General features: G+C 37.6%; 1 protein-coding gene across 21 annotated transcripts in view; it reads left to right on the forward strand.

Annotated features, from left to right (window-relative positions):
- Window positions 1-1313: 1313 nt before the first annotated feature.
- Window positions 1314-24981, forward strand: part of PCM1 (pericentriolar material 1) — a 109442-nt gene continuing 85774 nt past the window's right edge. For 12 of the 21 annotated variants that reach the window (XR_003120758.1, XM_025393439.1, XM_025393432.1 and 9 more), the window contains exons 1-6: window positions 1324-1662; window positions 3175-3242; window positions 13696-13813; window positions 15236-15481; window positions 16836-17105; window positions 17797-17967. Coding sequence is in view for 20 of the 21 variants with exons in the window: in XM_025393439.1 (XP_025249224.1) it covers window positions 13718-13813; window positions 15236-15481; window positions 16836-17105; window positions 17797-17967 (783 nt within the window). In the remaining variant the exon portion in view is untranslated. Of the gene's footprint in view, window positions 1663-3174; window positions 3243-13695; window positions 13814-15235; window positions 15482-16835; window positions 17106-17796; window positions 17968-18152; window positions 18270-24981 lie in introns of all 21 variants that reach the window. The other 9 variants (XM_025393423.1, XM_025393429.1, XM_025393430.1 and 6 more) reach the window with 5 other exon arrangements.

The following is a 24981-nucleotide window of genomic DNA, read 5'->3' on the forward strand; positions in this document are numbered from 1 at the left end:
AGGGTAGCTGTCAGGATTAAGAAAATCACAACAACCGAAGGGCTTTACATTGTGCCTGGCATAAAATAAACTCTAAGAACATTCTTTAAAAAATCCCTTCAGGGTAGACAGTATTATTCCTTCTCCCTCATTTCATAGATGGGGCAATTAAAGCTCAGAAAGGCATGTCGCTTGTCCAGGATCCTGGAGTGGTGGAACTAGGATGGGGCATTCTGGACTACAATAAACACCTGAGCGTTTAGCTGCTCTGTGTTCTGAGCTGCCACAGCACTTTTTTCTACAACACGAAATTTATTTACATCACACTCCACTTTTCCGTCCTTCACTAAAATGAGCTCTTCAACGGCAGGGACTATATTTTTGCTACCTCAGTACTTAACGATACACGCACAGAATATGAGGAAACAGTGTCTGACAAACGAGTATTAGTGCAAACGATCAATGCACTCACTACTGAACCTACGGTGGCAAATTGCAGTGGGTTAGAAGAAAGCAATTCCTCTTTTTACCTTTATTTTGCTTAAAAAGTTATCCCGTAATTTTAAACTGCGTAAAACTAGAAGAATGCCCTTGCGCTCAACTAAAACTGACACGTGTTTTAACTTTCCAGTCAGGTACATTGAAGGCCTTGTCACTTTATTGATTTTTGTTTGTTTTTTAAAGACAGGATCTGCCAATTTACTAATCTTAATAGAGCTGTAACAGGAGAGTATAAATAAAAAGATAATTCAGAGAAAATTTACTGAAATTAAGTTTGGATTAAAATCATCTGGCTCTTTTAAGGAAAAAGGACATTAACCAAAACTAGCATTAAATATCAACAATATTTATGATTCTCCCACTCAGTAGTACATATGACGTTTGGCAAATTGTTTAACTTCCGTGGATCAATCCCCTCATATGTAAAATCAAGAGGCTGGACTACATTGTAAGTGTCCTTCTGTTTCCACCTCTTCGTGACCGGGTTGTGGGTGAGGAAGGAGCAGAAGAGCGATCCTGGTCTTGGCTCCTTCTTCCGGCACGGCCAGAGCTGACACCCCCACGAAAAAACTGCACCGCGCCTCGGCTCTTTCTCCACTGGTTGAGGGACCAATCCACTTCCGCATAGGCCTAGGGCCCCACGTTCCGCGATCAGCGCCGGCAGCGCACAGCATCCTGGGATCTGTAGTCCTCCACCTGTGGTTGGCAGGCGTTTAGAACACGGGGTCTAGGCGGCATTCTGGGATACGTAGTTCCTGGACGTGGGGGGCGGATTCGTTCGTTTAATCTGTTTTCGACTTAAAGAGCCAGAAGCGACACCACAGACTCCGGCGGGTCACATGACTCCAGTCTAGCGTGTAGAGCGCACTGCGGCTCCCGCCCGGGCGAGTTCTCGCCCCCGCGCGGCCGTTGCCGAGGAGACGGCGCATGTTCCGCCGCGCGTTGCCCCCTCTGCAGTCCCCCCGCCCCTCTTTTCCCACCACAATGAGATCCTAAGATGGCGGTGGCTGCGGCGGTTGGCGCTGCGTAGCTGAGGTCGAAAAGGCGGCCATTGGGGCCAAGGCAGCCAGGAAACGTGTGGGCCTCTCTGCTGCGGTCTCCAAGGGCTGACCGCTGCCGGTGGCGGGTCGTGGGGGCTGACCGCCGCTCCGCCCTTGACGGGAGAGGCTGCTGCTTGTAGAGGTAATGCCTGCGCGTCCCCAGCCCTTGGCAACCGAGGGCGGCGCGCCCCAGGGGCGGGAGAGTAACGGCTCCGGGACATTTGGCCCTGTTGGGTCTGGCCCCAGGCCCACGCCTCCTCGCTAGGCTCTCGGGTCTTCCTGCCCGAGGCTTCCTGTGCCCGAGGCGGACAGTCCGCCCGCTCCCTCAGGACCGACCGCCGGAATCCCCGGGTGAGCACCTCGGGACGCGTTGGTGACTGCAGGACCCCCTTCTTGCCTCCTCGCACCTCTTGCTGGCCCTGCCCGGTAGGCCGCCCCGCGTCCCAGTGGCCCCGGGAATGCCCCTTGCGGGCGGAGGAAGCGGAGCAGGGGCTCTGGTTTGGGTGCCAGGGGAACTGGGTCGAGTTCTTAGAGAAACAGGCCTTGGTGGCCATAGTTCATCTCCGCGTTCCCTCCTGTTTTATTCTGTGGAGCTCTCGGTGTCCAGAGTTGGGGTGCAGAAGGGCGGATGAGGAGCGACGCGACTCTGAAGAGTTGCAGTTGGGTTTTGAGCTGCAGGATTTCCGCCGTCTCGGTGCTGTAGGAGCCGAGGGGCCGGGGGAGGCGTTCCTGGGAATGTTAATGTAGTTACTATTGCCCCTTTTTTCTCCTTTCCTGCAGATCTAGTTAGAATTGGGCCTAGAACCGGGAAAGAGTAAATGCCAAGTGGGACTGAGGGAAACGTTGCTTGGTTTGCAGAAACTGGCGTTTGGGGATTAGGCCACGCCAGGGAGGCTGGGCGCGCCAACTTTGCATCCCTCAGCCCACTCCCCAGGAACTCGCCTGGTTTATTTTATTTTATTATTTTTTTGGCCGGGTTGGGGTCTGTATCGTGTGTCTTACGGGTGAATGTTCGTGTTTGGGCGCTGGAAGAAGCGGGCTTTCTGGGCGCCCCTACCACCCCCGCCCCATAACCGCTTTCCAGACTCCACCTGCTGGTGTTCTCTGGTTACGGGAGTGGGTGTTGCAGAGCCTCGGGTGCACCTGCTCCTTTCTTTCCCTAGCACCTTCCTGGTGAGGGCCACTGAACACCAATAAAATGCAGAGTTTTTGAATTGAAGGTAAACCTAGTATTTATGTAGTGAAAAGGTTATTTTATTGTGAAGTACAATAGCTTTTAAAAGAGCATTTTAAAATCATCGGATATACGAGGTTCTTAAATAGTTTAACAGGAAGCTCGATCAATCAAAGGAGTAAACTTTGGTATAGACTATTAAAGGATAATTACGGCTAACCATCTTTGTTATACTGTTCCGAAGTAGATACTACTTTGCTGTTTGGTAGGATTTTAGAAGTTTGGAGGATTTAAGCATTAATGCATATCACACTATTTTCCAAAAGAATTCAGGTAACTTTAAAATATGGATAAATTATATTTGTTCCCTTCTTTTGATCTTTCTAAACCTATTTTAGACCAAAACTGTAGTATTTGTTATTCTATATTTCGTAGTGTATGTAATTTACTTAAGTGATACATATTTTTAATCCTAAGCAGGAAACAGCTTTGAAGTGTGGAGCAGGAAAGGAGCAGTTTCTGAGCTGCAAAAACTAGTTTCTAAACAGGTAATTTGACATTATCATCTGTATTATCCTTTGTATTAGAGTTGAAGAAGACTTTATGGTGGACACTGCTATCAAAATAACAGTGCATGACCGAGGACCCTCTCTGCTTAGTAAACACACATTCTGGGTTCACCGCCCTGTTTGCTCTGCTTTTCGGCATGCTGCTTTGGCCTGCCCGTATGTCTTTGTTAGGAAAGGCCATGTCATTCCTAATTATTAAGTACTAGAATGGTTTATGCAGTGCCGTTTGAAATTTATTTGTTTTCCCAGAATTTTTTTTTTTTTTTTTTTTGAGAGGGAGTCTCGCACAGTCGCCCAGGCTGGAGTGCAGTGGCCGGATCTCAGCTCACTGCAAGCTCTGCCTCCCAGGTTTACGCCATTCTCCTGCCTCAGCCTCCCTATAGCTGGGACTACAGGCGCCCGCCACCTCGCCAGGCTATTTTTTTTTGTATTTTTTAGTAGAGACGGGGTTTCACTGTGTTAGCCAGGATGGTCTCGATCTCCTGACCTCGTGATCCGCCCGTCTCGGCCTCCCAAAGTGCTGGGATTACAGGCTTGAGCCACCGCGCCCGGCCTTTCGCAGAATTTTTTAACCTGTTTGAATTTGTCCTGTAACTGAATAGCCTCTCTTACCAAATCCATTTAATCTCGGGTTCTCTTCTACAACATTCCTATTAATTGGCTGTTCATGAACTCTACTTTTTGAACTTGTTATACCTTGGCCGAAGTTTAGTTGTTTGAAATTACTTTATTATTCTTTTTTATACTTCAATCTCCCTTTCCTGGTATAAAATTACTTTAAACATTACTTTTAGTGCATAGTCACATGCAAGTGACATAAAGGTATTCTCTGTCCAGTAGAATAAAGTCAGTGCTGTAGAATGTAAGTTTACTAGGAGAAGTTAAATAATTGTTTGCAAAGGACAGTTTGGAAAAATGACTAAAAGATAATTAGAAGTTTGTTAAAAGCTTTTTAGAAGTAATATCTCTTCATAAAAAACTTCAGAAAGAAATAACCTAAATTTAATTCTACTGTTAAAATTTTAAGAAAGTTCATTTTGAAAATTTTGTAGAAATCGGCTGGACGTGGTGGCTTACGCCTGTAATCCCAGCACTTTGGGAGGCTGAGGTGGGCGAATGAGGAGGTCAGGAGATTGAGACTATCCTGACTAACATGGTGAAACCCCGTCTCTACTAAAAATACAAAAAAGATTAGCCAGGCGTGATGGCAGGCACCTGTAGTCCCAGCTACTCCGGAGGCAGAGGCAGGAAAATGGCGTGAACCTGGGAGGGGGAGGTTGCAGTGAGCTCACATTGTGCCACTGCGCTCCAGCCTGGACGACAGGGCGAGACTCCATCTCAAAAAAAAAAAAAAAGTTTGGTAGAAATTAATATATATTCTTACTTTCCACAAAAGCAGATAGATTTTTATTTTATAGCTCTCCTGTGAGGATATGAAATGAGACTTATGAGAAAGTACAAATAGGTAGTTGACGGGTATCTTAATTATACTTCTCAGTGGGTTTTTTTTAAATTGGAAGACTAACAAAACAAGGCAAGAAAAATGGAACTCAAGGGAAAGGTCACATGTGAGTGTGTATGAGAGTTAATACTAGAGTGATTGCTGTATGGTAGGCTTTAGTAAAATAAACAATAATTATAAAATTAGTTATAAAATTTTCCTTTTAGCACATTGGGGAAGATGATGGATAAGAGGAATAAAAATAAAGGGTAATTGAGTTAAATTGGAAGACCTGGGTTTTTTCAATAGGAGATTTGGCCATTTTGTTCTGAAGGAGGAAAGTGGATTTGAGACTTGGAGAAAGTGGTAAGGCTGTGAGATTCACAGTAGAGAACTAAGAAGGCAACCGGAGATACATAGCAGTACTTTCATTTTTACAGATTTGATTGAGTGCCTTGCAGCGTGCTGTGTAATAGCTACAGTACTAGAGATACAGCAGTGTGCAAAACAGACAGGGTGCCTTACCTCATGGAGTAAACTTACATTTTAAAAGTATATGTGTTATGTGGAGTGTAGCATCCCTTAATAGTGATCACAGTTAATGCCATTTTATGACTATTTCCGCACTTTTTGACAGCTTAAGAATAGTAGCGGAGAAAACAGATGGTGGGGTTTAACCAGAATTGAGTTGACACAATAGGCAAGTAGGTGAGGAAGTGAAGGTTGCTAGCTAGCAAGGCTTTTTTGGAATGACTTACTTGGGTTTGGGTTTGAGTAAGGAATCAAGGGATTGGTGGATTTAGGGAGAGAGAAATGATTAAGGGGCTGTTAGTATTCAGGAAGGCTAAGAGCAGTTTCAGCAGGAATAAAGTGAGAGAAGTAGAATGCAAAAACTTATGATCAGAAAGAGGAACTTCAGAAGTTCAGGATCCCGAACAAATGATCAGTTCAGTATTGGAATAGAGAAGATGAGATGGATATTGGAATTGAGGCCAGAGTCTTAGAAAAGTCATTGCAAGTGTTTAGGTCATGAAAGCAAGGAATGAAGTAGAGAGTGAAACCATGACCCAGTTACTGTCAGGAAAATTACAAGAATGTCTTGGATAGATATTTTCAGAGGGGACTATGAGTAATTTAATGCCGTTTGTGAAAAAAATAATTTTTTTCTTTACTGATTACTTTGGGTTTTTTTTTTTTTTGGAGACAGAGTCTTGCTCTGTTGTCCAGGCTGGAGTGCAGTGGTGCCATCTTGGCTCACTGCAACCCCCTCCTCCTGAGTTCAAGCAATTGATTCTCCTTACTCAGTCTTCCAAACAGCTGGGATTATAGGTGTGCCCCACCACACATGGCTAATATTTGCATTTTTAGTAGAGACAGGGTTTCGCCACGTTGACCAGGTGAATCAAGTGATCCGCCCGCCTTGATTTCCCAAAGTTCTGGAATCACAGGCATGAGCCACTGCATCTGGCCTGATTATTCGATTACTTTGAATTTGTTCTTTACCTTATATTCATATTTCAGAGGTAAACTGTAGTCGTAGGTATTTTCATGATAATTAATACTGTGATATTCTATCATAATATGTCTAGTAGGAATCCTGCAACAGGATATTCTTTTTTTTTTGTGATGGAGTCTGCTTTGTCACTCAGGCTGGAGTGTAGTGGCACAGTCTCGGCTCACTGCAACCTCTGCCTCTCAGGTTCAGGGGATTCTTCTGCCTCAGCCTCCCAAGTAGCTGGAATGACAGGCACATGCCACCACGTCTGACTAATTTTTGTATTTTTAGTAGAGACAGGGTTTCACCATGTTGGTCAGGCTAGTCTTCAACTCCTGACCTCGTGATCCGCCCTCCTTGGCTTCCCAAAGTGCTGGGATTACAGGCGTGAGCTACTGCGCCCAGTCTAACAGGATTTTCTTTAAAAAAAAAAAAAAAATTAGTCATTGAAAGTAGCTTAATACTGCCATAGTATATTTTCATTTTTGTGTCTTTGTATAAAAGATAAGCCCACTAAGGCTGTCAAAAATAGCTAAATGAAACTTGGAAATAATAGTTTCAACTTTGTTTAGTAAAGCATAGCATGAGTAGAAGTGTGTGTTTAAAGTAGAACGATTTTATTTTTATCCCCATTCAGCTGCCCATAGTACTGTCATCAATCACTTCTACCAATTGTTTTCTTATAGCTTCAACTTTCTTATCTTACTGTCTTTCTGTTAAACTTGCCTGGCAAAATTTCAACCTTGGATGGATTTAGTGGAGTGTTTATATTGAGGCTTATGAGCACTGCTGGAAAAAAATATTTGTAGTACTTGTTACATCAGTGAATAGTCTCTCATTTCCCTGAGTCCGTACTGCTGTTGAGAGTCATTCTCCTTTTCCTACTTTTCTACGATCTCGCAGACACTGCTGTCTCACCCTCACACTTAATGTACAGTCCTTCCTACTTCACAACACTTAGGAGCACCCTTGGTTTCCTACCACCACAGCTGCTAGCCAGCCTACAACCGATTCCATCCTTTCTTGTTTTTTTCAGTTAAAGAGGTGTTCCTGTTCCTGTCTAAAGCTAATCATTTGTCTTTCGCTCTGGATCCCAGTGGCCCCTGGTTTCTCAGAGCCCACATGCTAGTTGCTTATCTCCTTTCTCTTCTGCATTTTTAGTATCTCCCTCTTTTTTTTTTTTTTTTTTCTTTTGTGTGAGATGGAACTTCTCTCTGTTTGCCCGGGCTGGAGTGCCATGGCACAATCTCAGCTCACTGTAACCTCCGCCTCCTGGGTTCAAGCTATTCTCCTGCCTCAGCCTCCTGAGTAGCTGGGGTTACAGGCATGTGCCGCCACACCTGGCTAATTTTTGTATTTTTAGTGGAGATAGGGTTTTGCCATTTTGGACAGGCGGGTCTCAAACTCCTGGCTCAGGTGACCCACCTGCCTCGGCCTCCCAAAGTGCTGGGATTACAAGCATGAGCCACCACACCTGACCAGTATCTCCCTGCTTACCGACAAATTGTAAACATACTCAAGATACTTCCATTTTAATAAAACTTTCTTTATGACTGTCTCTGCTTGCTTCTCATGATAGGCTGATTCCTTAAAAATGTTAGCTAATTACTTCCTTTATTATTCCCCTTCCTCCCAATAATACATTCCAGTTACGGAATTAACCCTCACCACCCCTGCTGAAACTTCTCACCAAGGTCAACGGTAACCGTGTTGCTAAATCCAGGACGATACTTCTCAGTCCTTCTTTTATTTGGCAAGGTAACTGTTTGGTTTCTTATCACATTCTCCTTGATATACTTTTCCCCTTTTGAGAGGCTCTCCTGGTTTCCCTCCTATCTTTCTGTACCTCATTAGTATATTAGTATGTCCTTTTCCTCTGCCTCTCTATTTAATACCAGTGGATTTAAGATCTGGTCTTTTCTTACTCTTTATTGTCTCCCTGAGTCCTCTGTCCCACTTTTTGAGTGGATGACTCTCCAGCCCTGATTTCTCTCTTGAGAGATAGGTCACTATTTGTCAACTAGACAATTTAATTGGGTGCACTATAGGCACCTCAAACTCAGCATTTTTATAACTTGAACTTATCATCTCTCAACAAAGAAAACTTGTTGCTTTTCTAATCAGTTTAACTGTGTCACATACCCAGTTTCTAGCGACCTAGGGTTTATCCTTTAACTCCTCCACTTCCTTATCGCCCACGTCATAATACAGTAGTTTGCCCTTTTCTGTAGGGATACCTTCCATAGACCCCCAGTGCATGCCTGAAACTGTGGGTAGTACTAAACTCTGTGTGTATGTTGTTTCCTGTATGTACGTACTGTGATAAAGTTTAATTTATAAATTAGGCAGAGTAAAAGGTTAACAACTAATAAGATAGAATAGTCACAACAATATACTGCAATAAAAGTTATAAGAATGTGGTCTTTGTCGCTGAGAATAACGTATTATACTGTACTCACCTGTTTTCTGACCATAGTTGAGTGTGGGTAACTATAATCCTGCAATACAAAACTGCAGCAAGGGGGAACTATAGTCACCAAGTTCTATTGATGCTGCCCAGAAATTTTGCTTGAATTGGTATTCTGTACATCCTTAGTCTTTTTGTTATTGAAATACTTTCTGTACTTCTGAATACTAGTTTACATTAATGTGTTTGCAGAATAAAATTTAGAAGGCAGAGATCCTGTATTTTTAATGGTGACATTGAGGTGGTTAAAGAGGTTAGCATAAAGAAGAGAGAAATAACGTGCCGTTACCTCTTATGAGGGAGATACTTAAAATTTTTGGGAAATGTTGTGAATGTTAATACGTTAAGAATTGATCCATATGCAATAATGTCTTTAGCTTCATACTTACAGTTTTACTTTTTAAAGGCATGCTAATACCGTGCCTTTTAAACACATTTGGTATCATCATTATTAAGTTATAAAGTATTCTACCCCCATGGCAGTCACAGTGTAACAGTGGATGAAATTGTTTATTTTACCAACTTACTAGATAAGATTTTACTAATTTTTCTTTTAAAATAATTGAAAAAAAATCTATTTTTCTCAAACGAATTACAGTGTACAGTTTTAAAATTGTTTTAAAACCTTATTTTAGTAGTGTTCAAAGTCATTAACCAGAAATAGGTCTTTGGAACAAGCTCTGCATTTTAGGGGGAATTTTTTGTAATTGGAAAATAGAAGGTAAAACATTCTTTCTAGTTTTTTTTTTTTTTTTTTTAAAAGATGGAGTCTTGCTCTTGCCCAGGCTGGAGCGCAGTGGCGTGATCTCAGCACACTGCAACCTCCGCCTCCCGTTCAACTGATTCTTCTGCCTCAGCCTCCATAGTAGCTAGGACTACAGGCATGTGCCTCCGTGCCTGGCTAATTTTTGTATTTTTAGAAGAAATGGATTTCATTATGTTGGCCAGGCTGGTCTCAAACTCCTGACCTCTTGATACACGCACCTCGGCCGAGATACATTCTTAATACATTTATCTTACTTTACTGTTGGTTCATTATTCTATTGATAGAAAGTGTAGCTAACATACTCTTTTAAGATAAAAATGATATGTAATAATTTTGACTTAAATGTTTTAATTTTCCCTTCCAATTTACGTTTCAAAGCAATTGCTTTTAGTACTTTTAAATATGGCATCACTTCTATTGCATGCTTGTTTTATTCTTCAATATTACAAATTATGTGATATGTAGAAAACAGTAGTTGCAAAATATTTTATTTAAATTAGTCATTTTGGTTCACTGTATGTACTTCTCTGGGTATTAATTCTTTTTTAAAGTTTTAAAGTATATTTCTAGTATAAATAATTACGTAAACTGTTTCCTGAAAATACATGAGACCGAAAAAAGAAGAAAGATCACCAGTGTCTACCCTGTAACCAATAATTGCTTTTGTGAAAGCATTTTAATAAAGTTTCTTAGCTTTGTTTAAAAAAAGGTATATATAATTTTTCATACAGCTGTTTTACTTTTTTATATTACTTTTTCCATGATATAACGACAGGTTATATTGTCCAGTCTTCATAATTACGTATTTTGAAGGGTACTTAGTGTTCTACCCTGCAGGTGTAGTACAGTTTGCCTAAAAGCATTGATTTTTGTCCTTTGACGTTTAGTGTTATATTTTAATTTATCACAATTATAGCATAATAACTTCATTATAGTTCTTTCCACCACATTTAAGGTTGTTTTCTCAGATTACTTATGAAGAGGTAGAATTACTACGTCAAAAACTCAGTTTTAGTTCTTGCTACAGTATTGCCTAAATGCTTTCCAGAAATGTTATTCTGGTTTATATTCTCAATATAGTGTCAGAGAATTTCATTTTCCCTTTACTACCGTGAGAATTAGATAATATGTAATTTATATGAAAGTTAGCAAATTTAATAGTTTATTTTAATTTGCAACTGGACTTTATATATTCGTGTTTTTTTTTTTTGCAAACTACTTGTTTTGCTTGTATTTCTCCAGTTTTATTTTTTTAAAACAAATTCTCTGTATAACAAAGGTATTAACTATACTTCATGTCTCTTTCAGATTTTTTTTCTCCCAAGCTCTCATTTACTATTCTCAGCACACTTAGGATTTACTTTTATATGAATAAAATCTGTTGAACTTTTTATTTTTTATTTCTTTGTGTTCTCAATTTAGTAAGTTCTCTGTTTTAAAAAGCATTCCATTTTCTTGTCTTTTACAAATCTTATGTTTAAAATTCTGTTTTAATCTTTGACTATTTTGATGGTGTGATATAAGGCAGCCTTTCTCAGTTGGGAGAGAATTAAACTCTAATACCCTAAGGCATCTGTTGTTTACTGTGAATTCACTTTTTTTCTGTGTGTCTGGGATGGATGGTTCTGGATATGTACTATCCTTGGGAGAATTGAGAAAGTAGTGACTCAAACCATTTTTTTCTCTCTTCTGTGACTGAGGTGAAGAATACTAAGAAAAACTGTTAAAGCTCTAAATGTGTGGTTTTCAGATCTGTTAGCAAATTGCTCACTCCTACATCATAGAATTGTTGTGAGGGTTAAATGACATAATGGACATAAAATATTTTAGCATGGTGTTTGGCATATAGTAAACAAAATAAAATGTGTTAGCTGTGACTAATTTTTCTTAACCACATTTTTCTGATTGCATGTATTTGAGTGTTTTTGTTCCTCAGCTAGTACTAATTTAACCATATAGACGGCATTGTTGAAACCATATAGACAGCTAACTTGGATTAGCTTTCTAACCTCCTGACCTCTGTTGCTATTCTTGCTTTTATTTTATAGATGGTAGCTTTTTTTCTGACTTATTCATTCTTCCAGATAAATTTTAGAATTGTCAAGTTCTAAGGAGAATTCCAGTGGAATCTTAATTGGAATTAAATTAAGCCAATATACATTTAGAAAAAGTGATTGATTGTAATATTTACTTTCCCATCATGGAAGATACTTTTTCTACTTATTCACATTTTTTCTCCCATATTGTTTTATAGAGTTTAATAGTGCTTCTTGACATGAAGCCAATTTATTATTCCTAGACATTTTATATATTTGTCACCATTATGAGTGGCATCGTTTTTTCCCCATTATGTTTTCTAAGTGGTATTGGTGATATTTTGATGTTCTCTAGATTTTTAAAAACACTCTTTAAGAATACCACCTTTTCTCTTTTCAATGTTAATATTTGTTTCATATTTTTCTGCTTGATAGAATTTCTGAAAGAATGCTAAATAACTGATATGTAGCATTTTTATTTTGGTCTTTATTAGGGATGTCCTTCATGTCTTATTTTAAGCATAATGTTGACTATTGGTTTAAAATATACTTCTTTTCAACTCTTTAGAGAATTATTAAAGTAATATATGCTCATTAAAAAAATGAACAGTAAAATATAATGGAATGGTCAATGTATTTGTGATTTTTAAGATTTTTTAAATAAATATTTTGTTGAATTTTTATCATTTTTGAGATAAAATTTAATTTGCTATGTAATTTGTTAATGTAATGTGTTATTCTAATAGATATTCTAGCATGAAAACATCTGTGGGACGAATTGTACTTTTTCAGAGTTGATAATCCTTTTGATATTTTTTCTGTAGTGAATGGGATGAGTTAAGATCTCAGAATTAAAGCAACTTGGGTTTTTATAATTATTACTATTTATTTAATTTTTAATTTTTTTTTTTTTTTTTTTTTTTTTTTGAGATGGAGTTTGCTCGTTGCCCAGGCTGGAGTGCAATGGCGCAATCTTGGCTCACTACACCTTGGCTTCCTCTGTTGAAGTGATTCTCCTGCCTCAGGCTCCCAAGTAGCAGGGATTACAGGCACCTGCCACCATGCCCGGCTAATTTTGTATTTTTAGTAGAGATGGGGTTTCACCATGTTGGCCAGGCTGGTCTTGAACTCCTGATCTCAAGTGATCTGCTCATCTCAGCCTCTCAAAGTGCTGGGATTACAGGCATGAGCCGCTGCAACCAGCCTATTAATATTTTTTATTGCCATTTTTAGCTGAATGACCTTGGCCAAACTGTCTCTTTCGAGTGTCAGTGCTTTTGTTTGTAGTTTAATGGCTTTTCCTGTCCCTTGAATTTTAGATAAAATTATCTCAACCTCTCCTCTTTCAACTAGCACCCCTTCAACCTGTACAATTCCACAGCTAGTAGAAATCCAAAGTCTTCCGCAAGATTATGCAGAAATATTATTTTCTGATGATCATCTCTGCCTTTGAACCTCTACTTCCGCCATTGCTGCTGCTTTTTCTCATCTCTTTGACCCAGGTATGAAATTCAGTCCCTTTCTTGATTTTCACATATACAAGCAAAAACCCCATTTTTATGGGGAGGATTTGAGTGTGGTAGTCTTTAACAAGATTTAGAGAAAGCACTAATACAAATTAAAGTAGGGTAGTAAGCATCGCTATTCTTAAAATGTCTTCTAGCCACTGCGCTTTTGGATTTTTTGGCCCTAGTCCTGCTTCTCTTTCCCCACCTTCTTATCACCTTAGTATCGTACCTTCCTTCCTGATAAAACCAAACTTTCTTCTTGTTTCTTGCAGCGCAGTTCTCCCCTCTTTGAATCTTTGGCACAGGACTAATGCCTGTATTCAGAGTATCATCTTCATCCCAAGTCCATTGTCAGAACAGAGATACTTTCTTTCCTGAGAGAAGTTCTGGTTCTAGCTGTTTATGACATTTTTCCTACCTTATTGTTCTACCTTTTGGGACTGTGTTGCATTAAGTAAGTAATCTTACTTAGTATGCAGACTAGTGCGCATAAGGTATATTCAGGGATTTTCCTTTCTCTGTCATTCCAACTACCAACTCATTTTAATCATAATATGCCTATCGCAGCTAAATCAGTTTGTTTGTGATGTGGTTGACAGTGCCTCATTTTAGTTCATAAAATCAGTGCTTCAGTGATTGTATTGCTACACTTCTTGGAGTGATTTAAAAAACGAGTTTGTTTTTATGTGTTAAAGCTCAGTTCTTAACTTGTTTTGCAGAGAGTTAATTGTTAAAGCCAGTATGGCCACAGGAGGAGGTCCTTTTGAAGATGGCATGAATGATCAGGATTTACCAAATTGGAGCAATGAGAATGTTGATGACAGGCTCAACAATATGGTATGATACCTTACTCTTCATGGTGTGTTGTTGGCTATTAATGTTAAATTGCAATTTGCCCCCTGACCAAATTTAGCTCACCGATGCTCTTTGTAAACACTTTCTGGCCAAGATATTAAGGGTCCCTGGGCTGTTTATTATATTAATTGAAGACACAGAAATCAAATTGAGTTAGCTTTTAAGCCAGAAGGAAGATTTACTATTATATAAAGATGTAAAAGTTTTTTTTTTTATGGAAATCATGTTTAAGGCATGTAGCTGGGTTTTAGGAAGGGACTGGGAGAAGGAATTGGAAAGTTGTCAAGAATTTTCACCACCCTAACTCTGCTTCTGAGTGCATCTGCCTAACACAGCTTTCTCTTTACAGACCAGTTTTCTCTCCTCTGGTCCATGTGATATACTGTGGCTGTCCCGTCGTTCTAAAGTTTTTAATTATGGTTGCAGTTATGTACTGACTAGTTATCTCTTAGTTCCAATTTGAAATTTTAAAGTATGATTATGCTAATTTGGATTAGGTATGTTTCTTTTTTCAGTCTTCTGTGGCGAGGATGGGGTGAGGTAAGTAGTGTAACAGGTTGGCAGAAATATTCACTCATAGATTGGGTGGAAGGACAATTCGTAAAGAAGGGAGTTTTGTTAAAATAAGGAAAATATCCCAAGTGGTTTGCTATACTAGTAACTAAAAGAGTCTTCCAATTGGATAAAGTGGGAATTTACAGACCTTTTTGTTGAATGAATTAGGTTATGTGGGTATAATGAAGTAAATAAAAATGTTTTCCAGTTAAAACTATAAGCACTTTTGTAATTCCGTATTAGGTATTATCATGTACATTTTTATCTATAAAAATGAAAGTTATATTTATTGCTTGCTAAATGCTAGGTACTAATTCTTTTTAATCCTATTTTGAAGGTGACACTATTTTAGAGATTAGGAAACTGAGACTATAGGAAGTGAAATAAATAGCCTAGGGTCACGCAGGGGAGTTTTTTCAGAAAACAGTAATTAGTTTTAGAACCTAGGTTGATTGGATTTCAGATCTTTTTATGATACATACCGAGTTTATAGGAGGTCAGTAAAGGTATTTAATTTATTTCTCTATTTATAATAGAAAATAACAGTGTAAAAAATCCTCTTGGAAATACTCAGATTGATTTTAGGGTTGGCATTTGAGGATTTGTATTTGTTAGTGATCTTGATAAGAAAATAATCTATTTTCAGAAGGATGGGCTATAAAATTAGGGTAGATGTAATGAGGGAAAAATGGGTTAATAGAAGTAAATAATTGTCTTTAGGAGTGTAAGTCTGTCCAAAATGTTTTGTCATTTTTAATTTTAAAACTGACCAAAACTTTTTAATTATACCAAACTATTTTCCTGGTTTGATAGAGACCAGGTTAACTTTTTCTTTTACTTTTTTTAAAGGATTGGGGTGGCCAACAGAAGAAAGCAAATAGATCATCAGAAAAGAATAAGAAAAAGTTTGGTGTAGAAAGTGATAAAAGAGTAACTAATGATATTTCTCCGGAGTCGTCACCAGGAGTTGGAAGGCGAAGAACGAAGACTCCACATACATTCCCACACAGTAGATACATGAGTCAGATGTCTGTCCCAGAGCAGGCAGAATTAGAGAAACTGAAACAGCGGATAAACTTCAGTGATTTAGATCAGGTTTGTGAATTATTTTTAAAAATCAAGTTATTACTGTGAGAAATACTTGAAATGGATTAAATAATTTGTCTTAGGAATAGAAAATTGAGTTTTTATGTTATTTTTTTAAAAAGTGTCTGTGCCTACGAAAAGAATTTTCATCACTGGGGATGGTCCTGTGTTGTTTAGAGGGAAATGAAGTCTCATTTCTAAACTTGCTAAAGACACGTATTTCTGGACTTTATACTATGTTGTATGATTAACTCAAGTGATTTTACTATGAAACTAAATTTTGCTTTTTAGTAACTGAATAAAATTGATATTAAGTAATGGAAAGTTCCAGTTTAGTATATATATCATTGGCTAAGTGTGGGATGTGGTGGGTTACCTCAAGTTTAGAATGAAACTATTTTCTATTTATGATCACCAAAATAAAGTTTAGATCTTAAAAGCAAGTAAAAATGATAATAAATTCTTCACAAATATTTTACTGTCAGATCTTTATGTCATAGAGACACACACATTTCCAAAAATGTAGAAAGGTGGATTCAAGTCGGATAATGATGTTGGTGATGATCATGTATCATTTATTTGTATCTATCAATTATTGAACACTTAACTGTCAGGCACTGAGCTGAGTACTTTTTCAGACAGTTCTTCATATAGACACAGCTTTAATTACATTGATTCATTGGGTCCAAAGCCTATAAAAATACTATAAGCAAGTAATAAAAAGCAGTATGAGTTAAAATGTGATCCATGGTCCTAGGACATGTTGAGCATCCCTAACACGAAAATCTGAAATGCTCCAGAATCCAAAACTTTTTAAGTGCCGACATGAGTGGAAAATTTCACACCTGACCTTGTGTGACGGGCTACAGTGAAAACACAATCAAAACTTTGTTTCGTGCACAAAATTGTTAAAAATATTGTATAAAATTACCTTCAGATTATGTGTATAAGGTGCATATGAAACATAAATGGATTTTATGTTTAGACTTAGGTCTCTTTCCCAGGATGTATCTCATGTTTATGCATATATTCCAAAATTTGAAAAAAAGTGAAATTCGTAACACTTCTTGTCCGAAGTATTTTGGATAAGGAGTACTCAACCTGTACTTCATTTAGACTAATCTTGTTCATATTCATCGGTTGAATTGTCTCAACAAAATGAAGTCTAGAAAATGCTAATCAAATTTTCATATTTTAGTGAAAGACTGTTACAGAGCCAAAACTCTTTCAGTTCTTACTGCAAAGCTGTTTGTGCGCACCTTCTGAATCAATATCTGATGGTGAAACTAAGAACGTTGGGGTTAAAACAAAATTTTGTCATAAGATTAATGTTTGTGTGATTTGATTTCTTTTTCATATGTAGAGAAGCATTGGAAGTGATTCTCAAGGTAGAGCAACAGCTGCTAACAACAAACGTCAGCTTAGTGAAAACCGAAAGCCCTTCAACTTTTTGCCTATGCAGATTAATACTAACAAGAGCAAAGATGCATCTACAAGTCCCCCAAACAGAGAAACGATTGGATCAGCACAATGTAAAGAGTTGTTTGCTTCTGCTCTAAGTAATGACCTCTTGCAAAACTGTCAGGTGTCTGAAGAAGATGGGAGGGGAGAACCTGCAATGGAGAGCAGCCAGGTGATAACATTTCTTTCTTTTGCTCATTCTTTTCACAAACCTCAAAATACTAACATTAAGATGTAAAAAATTAGGTTATGCACACAGGAATTTTAGTTAGGTGGAATTAAAGTGCTTCACTGATCCCCTTCCTTAATCTGCCAGATTTACTTAAAATAGAGTAAATTTCTGTTTATCCAAAATAATTTTAGAAATGGCATATTCAGGTTAATTAAGGCTTCTTTCTGTTTATTTGCAATATAGCATATTGCCAGTTTTTAGTAAAGGGGGATTGGAAGCAAAGTGATAAGTAGATTTTTGTAGGAATGTTTAAAAATGGCAATATAATTCTTTGGAAAGTAGTTGCAAAACTATAATACGTATACTTTATAACTTATGTAAACATTAGGAAAATTTATATAAATAGTTTAGTGTGCAGTTGTAGAAGTAAAATTTTTCACATACTGTAGATTAAAATTTTTAAATTTATTTTTAAATTGACAGCGATTGGAGTTTTTAGTGTTACTAATTATGTTTTGTTTAAAATCTAAGCTGGATTCCGATTTTTTGCATGTATTAATTCACACAATAATCCAAGTATCTTTCATTATCTTCGAAATAAAAATTAAACTGTTGCTATTGAACTAATTATCCTCAGTTTTATATATTGTGTGCTTTCATGCTTTTTTTTTTTTAAATGTTTCCCCTGCAGATTGTAAGCAGGCTTGTTCAAATTCGTGATTATATTACTAAAGCTAGTTCCATGCGGGAAGATCTTGTAGAGAAAAATGAGAGATCTGCTAATGTTGAGCGCCTTACTCATCTAATAGATCACCTTAAAGAACAAGAGAAGTCATATATGAAATTTCTTAAAAAAATCCTTGTAAGTATTAGACTTTTAAAATAATATATTGAGTTATTTTTGTAGTATCTCAGTGTATATTTACTGATGACATTCTGTTGCCACGCCAGAGGAGTTAACATATTTTCAAAAAATCGTGCCATCCATTATAACATTTTATTGCCCATTTTAATAGCTGTATGATTTATACCACTAAAATATTTCAGGCTAGAGAAAATGAGGAGGAGGATGTTCGGACTATAGATTCAGCTGTGGGATCTGGTTCTGTAGCTGAGAGCACATCGCTAAACATAGATGTGCAGTCTGAGGCTTCAGATACCACGGTAAGCAGCTTTTTGGTAATTAAAGTGCTGGAAATGAAGGTTTAAACTTTTCTCCCAGTTTTCAAGATGTTATTTTCTAGGCGTTCCTTAATGAAAAGTGTATTCCAGGGAAGAAACCCTCAAATTGTTAATGCTGCATGTATTCTGTATTTAAACATGGAAGTTAAGTTTTATTTATTAACGCTAAAAATAGTTTTAATGGTTGATTTGAAAATGTAATTTTTGATCTTCAGTTTATAGAAACATTGTTTTTGTAGTTTGTTTTGTTAAGCAAAGCTTCACTAATTTTAAGAAGCATCAAACAAGTTAAAACTGATGGTGGAATTAAGGGCAATAGGCAACATTAGTGATTACTTAGCATATAGTCTTTTGGAAATAACCAAGTTCATTTGTCACTGAGGACTCCTTAAGGATATCAGAATTTTTCATTTCTTGGACTCTATCCTAGTACTGGAGCAAAACCAGATGACTGAAAAATCGAGATAAAAACTAGTAAATGGGACGGGATAGCATTTACATTGTGGTTTATTCACAATGAGAAAAATGCTATATAATTGCTGACTTTGCAAAATCAAGTTTGTTGAAGTAAAGTACTGCTTTTCTGAAAAATAGTAATTTACAAAACTTTGAGGAAAGATTTATAAAACCTGTTGTGGTTCAATGCTAGGGTGTTTCTAGGCATTTTAAACAGGTGTGCCTATAACCGTGCATTATTAAACTTTTAACACCTATTACAGATTAGTAAAGCTTTTGTTTTGAGAGGATAAGCATGTATCTCTTCGGGTTTTGAGGTATTGAAAATGCCATTCAGCATTAGGAATTTGAAGGTTTGTTTCCTGTTAGTATTGACCGCATAGTTCTTACCTGCCTCCTTTCTCTTCCCGGACCTTCTTAATTTGAAGAGGCAATTTGAATTTCTTTTCTTTACATTATTTTCAACAGGAGATACTTGGAGAGCCAAAGTTGTTGAAGAATGGATTTTACTGTGGGGAAATTGTTTTTCTATTTACAGTGGTGCTAGGCATAATTTCTTCCTTAGATTCCAGCAGAAATGGAAGGGTTAGGACAATGTGGGTAAAGGAATTCTGTTGGGAAGGGGTAGGAACTTGTGTAGATGTATTGTAATTTGTATAAAGTATTCATTGTGATGACAGTTTCTTTCATAATATAAAATGATGATATGAAAGTTGGCTAATAACATGTAGCAGAATAAATGTTAAAAATGTGCTTTAACAGTTGTGTAGTGTGGTAATTACCCAGGGTGTGGTACTTGCTTAATTACAGTAAGCAACAGTCTAGTCTACAGAAAACTTAAAAGACTAAGTTTACTGCCACTTGGAGGGGGATGTGGAGTGATTTTTTTTTTTTTTTTTAAAGGTGGACTACTAGTACTTTTTAAGTTGTTTTATAAGGCTGGCTTATATGTTAAACAGGAGTTTGTGTTAAGAAATTAATATGCTACACTATTTAATAAAGGAGGAGGCATCTTTTAGTCTGAGAGTTCGGCCGTGCATTGAGGACAAACTAGGGAATTCAGCTTCACAAGAACAGGTTTCAGACATTGACGTTACTACAAGTCCGAAAGGGAAAGATGACAGACCTCAGAATGACAGGGAACTGAGGCCTAATAGGAAATATAGCCGAAAACATGGATTTCCCTCAAAGGTATACTTTCCAATATTAACTTGGGAAGTCTTTAAATGAGCACTTCTTTTGTTCATATTTCTTCTTCTTTATTTGCTTTTCTGTTGTTGCTATTACTTACATATTGTTAATATAGTTGTCATACTGTAATTTGCTTTAGTAAACTTCTGTCCCTTAATGTTTTTCTTTTCTACTTTTTTATATACCTCTCCATGGATTATATCTGACAGCTGTTTTTAATTTACATTAACAGAGGTTTTGAAATGTAATTTATTCCCTTTTTTATAACATGTTCTTAAACCTCAGCCATCAGTCAGTTGCCCTTTGTTTCTGATATTCGCGTTCATAAATTTAGATGGGGCCAGGCGTGGTGATCCTAGCACTTTGGGAGGCCGAGGCGGGCGGATCACCTGAGGTCAGGGGTTCGGGACCAGCCTGGCCAACATGGCGAAACCCTGTCTCTACTAAAAACACAAAAATTAGCCGGGCATGGTGGCGCACGCCTGTAATCCCAGCTGGTCAGGAGGATGAGGCAGGAGAATCGCTTAAACCTAGGAGGTGTAGGTTGCAGTGAGCCACTGCACTCCAGCATGGGTGACTGAGTGAGACTGTCTCAAAAAAAATAAATAAATAAAAATAAATAAAGAAATTTAGGTGGTACTTTAGTATCGGATTTTTTGGTTTATATTTTTGTTTTTGGAAACCCCTTTCCTTTGCTTTTATTTTTTATTTTTATTTTTATTTTTATTTTTTTTGAGACGGAGTCTCTCTCTGTCGCCCAGGCTGGAGTGCAGTGGCCGGATCTCAGCTCACTGCAAGCTCCGCCTCCCGGGTTCACGCCATTCTCCGGCCTCAGCCTCCCGAGTAGCTGGGACTGCAGGCGCCCGCCACCGCGCCCAGCTAATTTTTTGTTATTTCTTAATAGAGACGGGGTTTCACCGTGTTAGCCAGGATGGTCTCGATCTCCTGACCTCGTGATCCGCCCGTCTCGGCCTCCCAAAGTGCTGGGATTACAGGCTTGAGCCACCGCACCCGGCCTTTATTTTTATTTTTATTTTTATTTTTTTGTCCTTTGCTTTTATAGAAAGATTATCCAGCTGACTTGGTTGCCTCTGTTTTGCTTGTTTTTTCTGCAGTGTTTCTTTTAAAAGGTTTTTAAATTTTCCATTATTTGCATAATGGCATTCCAGATAGAGTTAAAGACAACTATTTGTAGTTCCACATAAAAGAGTTTGAATAGGCTGGGCAAGGTGGCTCATGCCTGTAAATCCCAGCAGTTTGGGAGGCCGAGGCGGGCGGATCATGAGGTCAGGAGATCGAGACCAGTCTGGCCAGCATAGTGAAACCCTGTCTCTACTAAAAATACACAAAAAATTAGCCAGGCATGGTGGTGTGAGCCTGTAATCCCAGCTGCTCAGGAGGCTGAGGCAGGAGAATCGCGTGAACCCTGGAGGCGGAGGTTGCAGTGAGCTGAGATCACGCCACTGCGCTCCAGCTTGGGCGACAGAACGAGACTCCGTCTCCAAAAAAAAAAAAGTTTGAATAAAAATATCATTTATAGGCCGGGCGCGGTGGCTCAAGCCTGTAATCCCAGCACTTTGGGAGGCCGAGACGGGCGGATCACGAGGTCAGGAGATCGAGACCATCCTGGCTAACATGGTGAAACCCCGTCTCTACTAAAAAATACGAAAAAACTAGCCGGGTGAGGTGGCCGGCGCCTGTAGTCCCAGCTACTCGGGAGGCTGAGGCAAGAGAATGGCGGGAACCCGGGAGGCGGAGCTTGCAGTGAGCCGAGATCGCGCCACTGCACTCCAGCCTGGGGGACACAGCTAGACTCCGTCTCAAAAAAAAAAAAAAAAAAAAAAAAAAAAAAAATATCATTTATAAAAGTGCATGTATCTGTTGGCAGGAGCAAGGTACTATTTTAATAATTGAGTATAGGTAAGACTAATTTCATATGTTTTATTACTGGTTTATTACCTAGGACTACACTCTCCCACTTTCCCATATTGGCTTACCAAGATCCAGATAGGCTAGTTGTTTCCCATGCTCATTTTATGGGGTTTTTTTTGTTTTGTTTTTTTTTTTGGGGTGTGTGTGGCTATTTACAAATGATAAAACTTAACCTCTAGATATTTTGGCATTTTGTGTTTGTTTATTCTGGTTCCTACAAGAATTTGGGAGCACAGTTTGAAATTAGTTACGGGAATCTTACTACATCAAGTATCAAGTAAAAGCTTCCCCAGTTCAACAGTAAAGAAAGTAGCTGATTATTTTAAAAACTAGTAGCATTGGAGAAGAGCAAATAAACATGAAGCATAATCGGTAACCTTTGGAAGTTTCTTCTCTTTAATCCTTCTGAATAGTGACAAGCAATATTTAAGAGTTAACAGTTAATACAGTATCTGCCAATTCTTTTTTTCTTAAGGCATTACATACAATTTAAAAACCACTTTTCTGTTTTTAGGTTTCTTTGAATAATATCCTTATAGGTGAATACTATTCTGTCTTGAATTTGCTTATGGTGTTTATTCCAGTTTGACTTTGTTGATTCTTAAGGCTGTCTCGTCGTTCTGTTAGTATTCTGTTTGCAAAATTATTTTAATTTCTTCAGGGAAAGAAATCTTAATTCCCACTACCTGTGTTTATTTTTTCTCTACTGTGCAGGAACTGTCATTCTCACCACCCCACCCCCTTTTCCTCCTTAGAATCTTTTCAAAATATAGTATTTACTGTTAGAATAGCGGAAAACATAGTTGAGGGTCTTACATGAGATTCAGGGTTGAAAGCAACCTTGAGACTTACACATGTTACGAAATGATTGATGTTCTAGAGCTGCCTACCAACGGCACGTTCTACTTTACGGAATATTTTAAGACATGGTGACATCTTGCATAATTTTACAAAAGAAAGCCTTCTATGAGTAGCCATGCCTTCATTATTTTCCTATACTCATGGCCCCCAACTTAATCTCACCTCTTAAAATTTATAAGCTTTCTTTGTACCTTGTACCTGTGTTTTGCCATTATTTTAATCATTGCTCGTTATTTCATGTGAGCTTGCCCTGTCTTGTAAACCAGCTATGGTTCTTCAGATATGATGTCTTATACTTTTGTATTTAGAAACCAGCGCATAATTTGGAGGAGACAATATGACGTAAAGAAGACTGGAGCCTAAGAACCCGATTTCCCTTAACTGTGACATTGAATAAGTCACAGCTTTATCTTCTCTAGGCTTACAATTCCTCACCCTTCACGTTAAGAAATTGAAGTACATAATTATCTGAAGCTGGAAAAATACATTTGGGTCCATTAATAATTACTAGGGGAACCTCAGTTGAGTAGAAGAAAGGAAGATTGAGGCTTCTCTGAAATTGCACTGTTACATATTTACAACTCAGGATTTGATGCCTAAGTTATTTTTTTATTCTATAAACGAAAAACGTAGTTGGTGAAGGTGACTTTTTCAAAAAAAGTTTAAAGAAAAGTATGTATTTGAAGCATTAATATACACCTAGCATCCTTTTTGGATTTCTATGCCAGGTGCCATCTTCCTGGTATCATCTTACTCCTACCTAGATATTTTTATTTTTTCCTCTTCTGTATATTTCATCATAGGCTCCCATCTATTGGCTCAGTTTTTCTGAGCATCAGTCTGAAATGTTTATATGAATGCGAAAGTTACGTAGTAGTAGTACTTCACTAATTTTGAAAATTGTTGAGAATTCATTTTTGCATTAGTGAAAAATCTGAAGATAATTGTGTTTAATAGCTTAGAATTCTTTATAATTAGGTTATCACAGTTTTGTGACTAATAAGGATTAAAGAACTTTTTAAAAAGTATGCTTTTTTCTCATTTGCATAATTTTTTTCTCCTAATTATAATTTATGCTTTGCTAGAGGGTATTTGATCAACCTGGGGATTTTTTTTTTACTCATTCCTTTGATATCTGTACCTGTTTGGTTTGGTTTTACATTTTACTGTTGACTTTGATGAAACCATTATAAAATTATTTTTGCTGCATTCTGAGAGGGCTAGCTGTTGATAATTATCGTTACCCTTCAAAGTTTTTTTTTCCTAAAGATGTAAACTGTCTGGAAATAAGCCATACTAGGATGAATTTCCACAGAAATGGATGTAAATATTTATAAAGTAACTCCCCTTACATAGGATAGGAGAGAACTGAGTAAACAATACTTAATTTATTAAAAGTTTCAGTTTTAGAGGTTCAAGACAACAGAAAAACCTCTAATAAATATTGGGTTACCAAAATCCAGGTAGCCTATTTGTTTCCCATGCTCATGAAGTCTAGAGATGGTCTAGGATATATAGGCACTGACTAGGCACCTCTGATGTTTACATGAAATAATCTAATTATAGCCAACTTCCTATTTGATCATAACTTTCTTGAATATTTAACTCTTTTCCTTGTACTTATTTGTTTACTTATTAATTTTATTGATTTCCAAGTGAAAGTGTAAAATACTACCACAGTTACTCATGCTTATTCACAATACTGATGAATTTTACGTGGGGAGGTAAAGAAATTTTTATATAGTATTGGTAAAGGATGTCACCCAGAAGGGAGTTTCTCTTGAGCCCATCTGTGTGCTCCATAATTTCTCCAGGAATCAAATGTGCATAGCAAGTGTAGATCAGTGCATTTTTACTTTCAAAAGAAATCTTTGAACTTCTTTGCTCTCTTTAGTCATTTGTTTATTTAAAATTTACATAACCCCAACCAATATTTGTTAGCAGTGCAGATTTAAAATTGACTAAGTGAAACATAAGTGATATATTTTATGTAAATATTAGGTAAAATCATTGAACTTTTAAAATAAAAGACTTTTAAAAAGGTAAATCGGTGATGAAAAATACAATTATGGTATACATTTCAATATATAATTTAGCTTGTAATATATTGTTTCCAGTTGTATTTAAATTTGTCTCTGCTTAGCTTTTCCATTTTCTTGTTGGGTTACATTTTGAGCAGTTTTAAGATTAACACTTAAAATTTCATCATTTTTTGTAAGTGCCACTTATTTAATCCATCCCTCTACTTTTAGAT

Source organism: Theropithecus gelada, chromosome 8 (genome assembly GCF_003255815.1).
Source record: "Theropithecus gelada isolate Dixy chromosome 8, Tgel_1.0, whole genome shotgun sequence".
Classification (NCBI taxonomy): domain Eukaryota; kingdom Metazoa; phylum Chordata; class Mammalia; order Primates; family Cercopithecidae; genus Theropithecus; species Theropithecus gelada.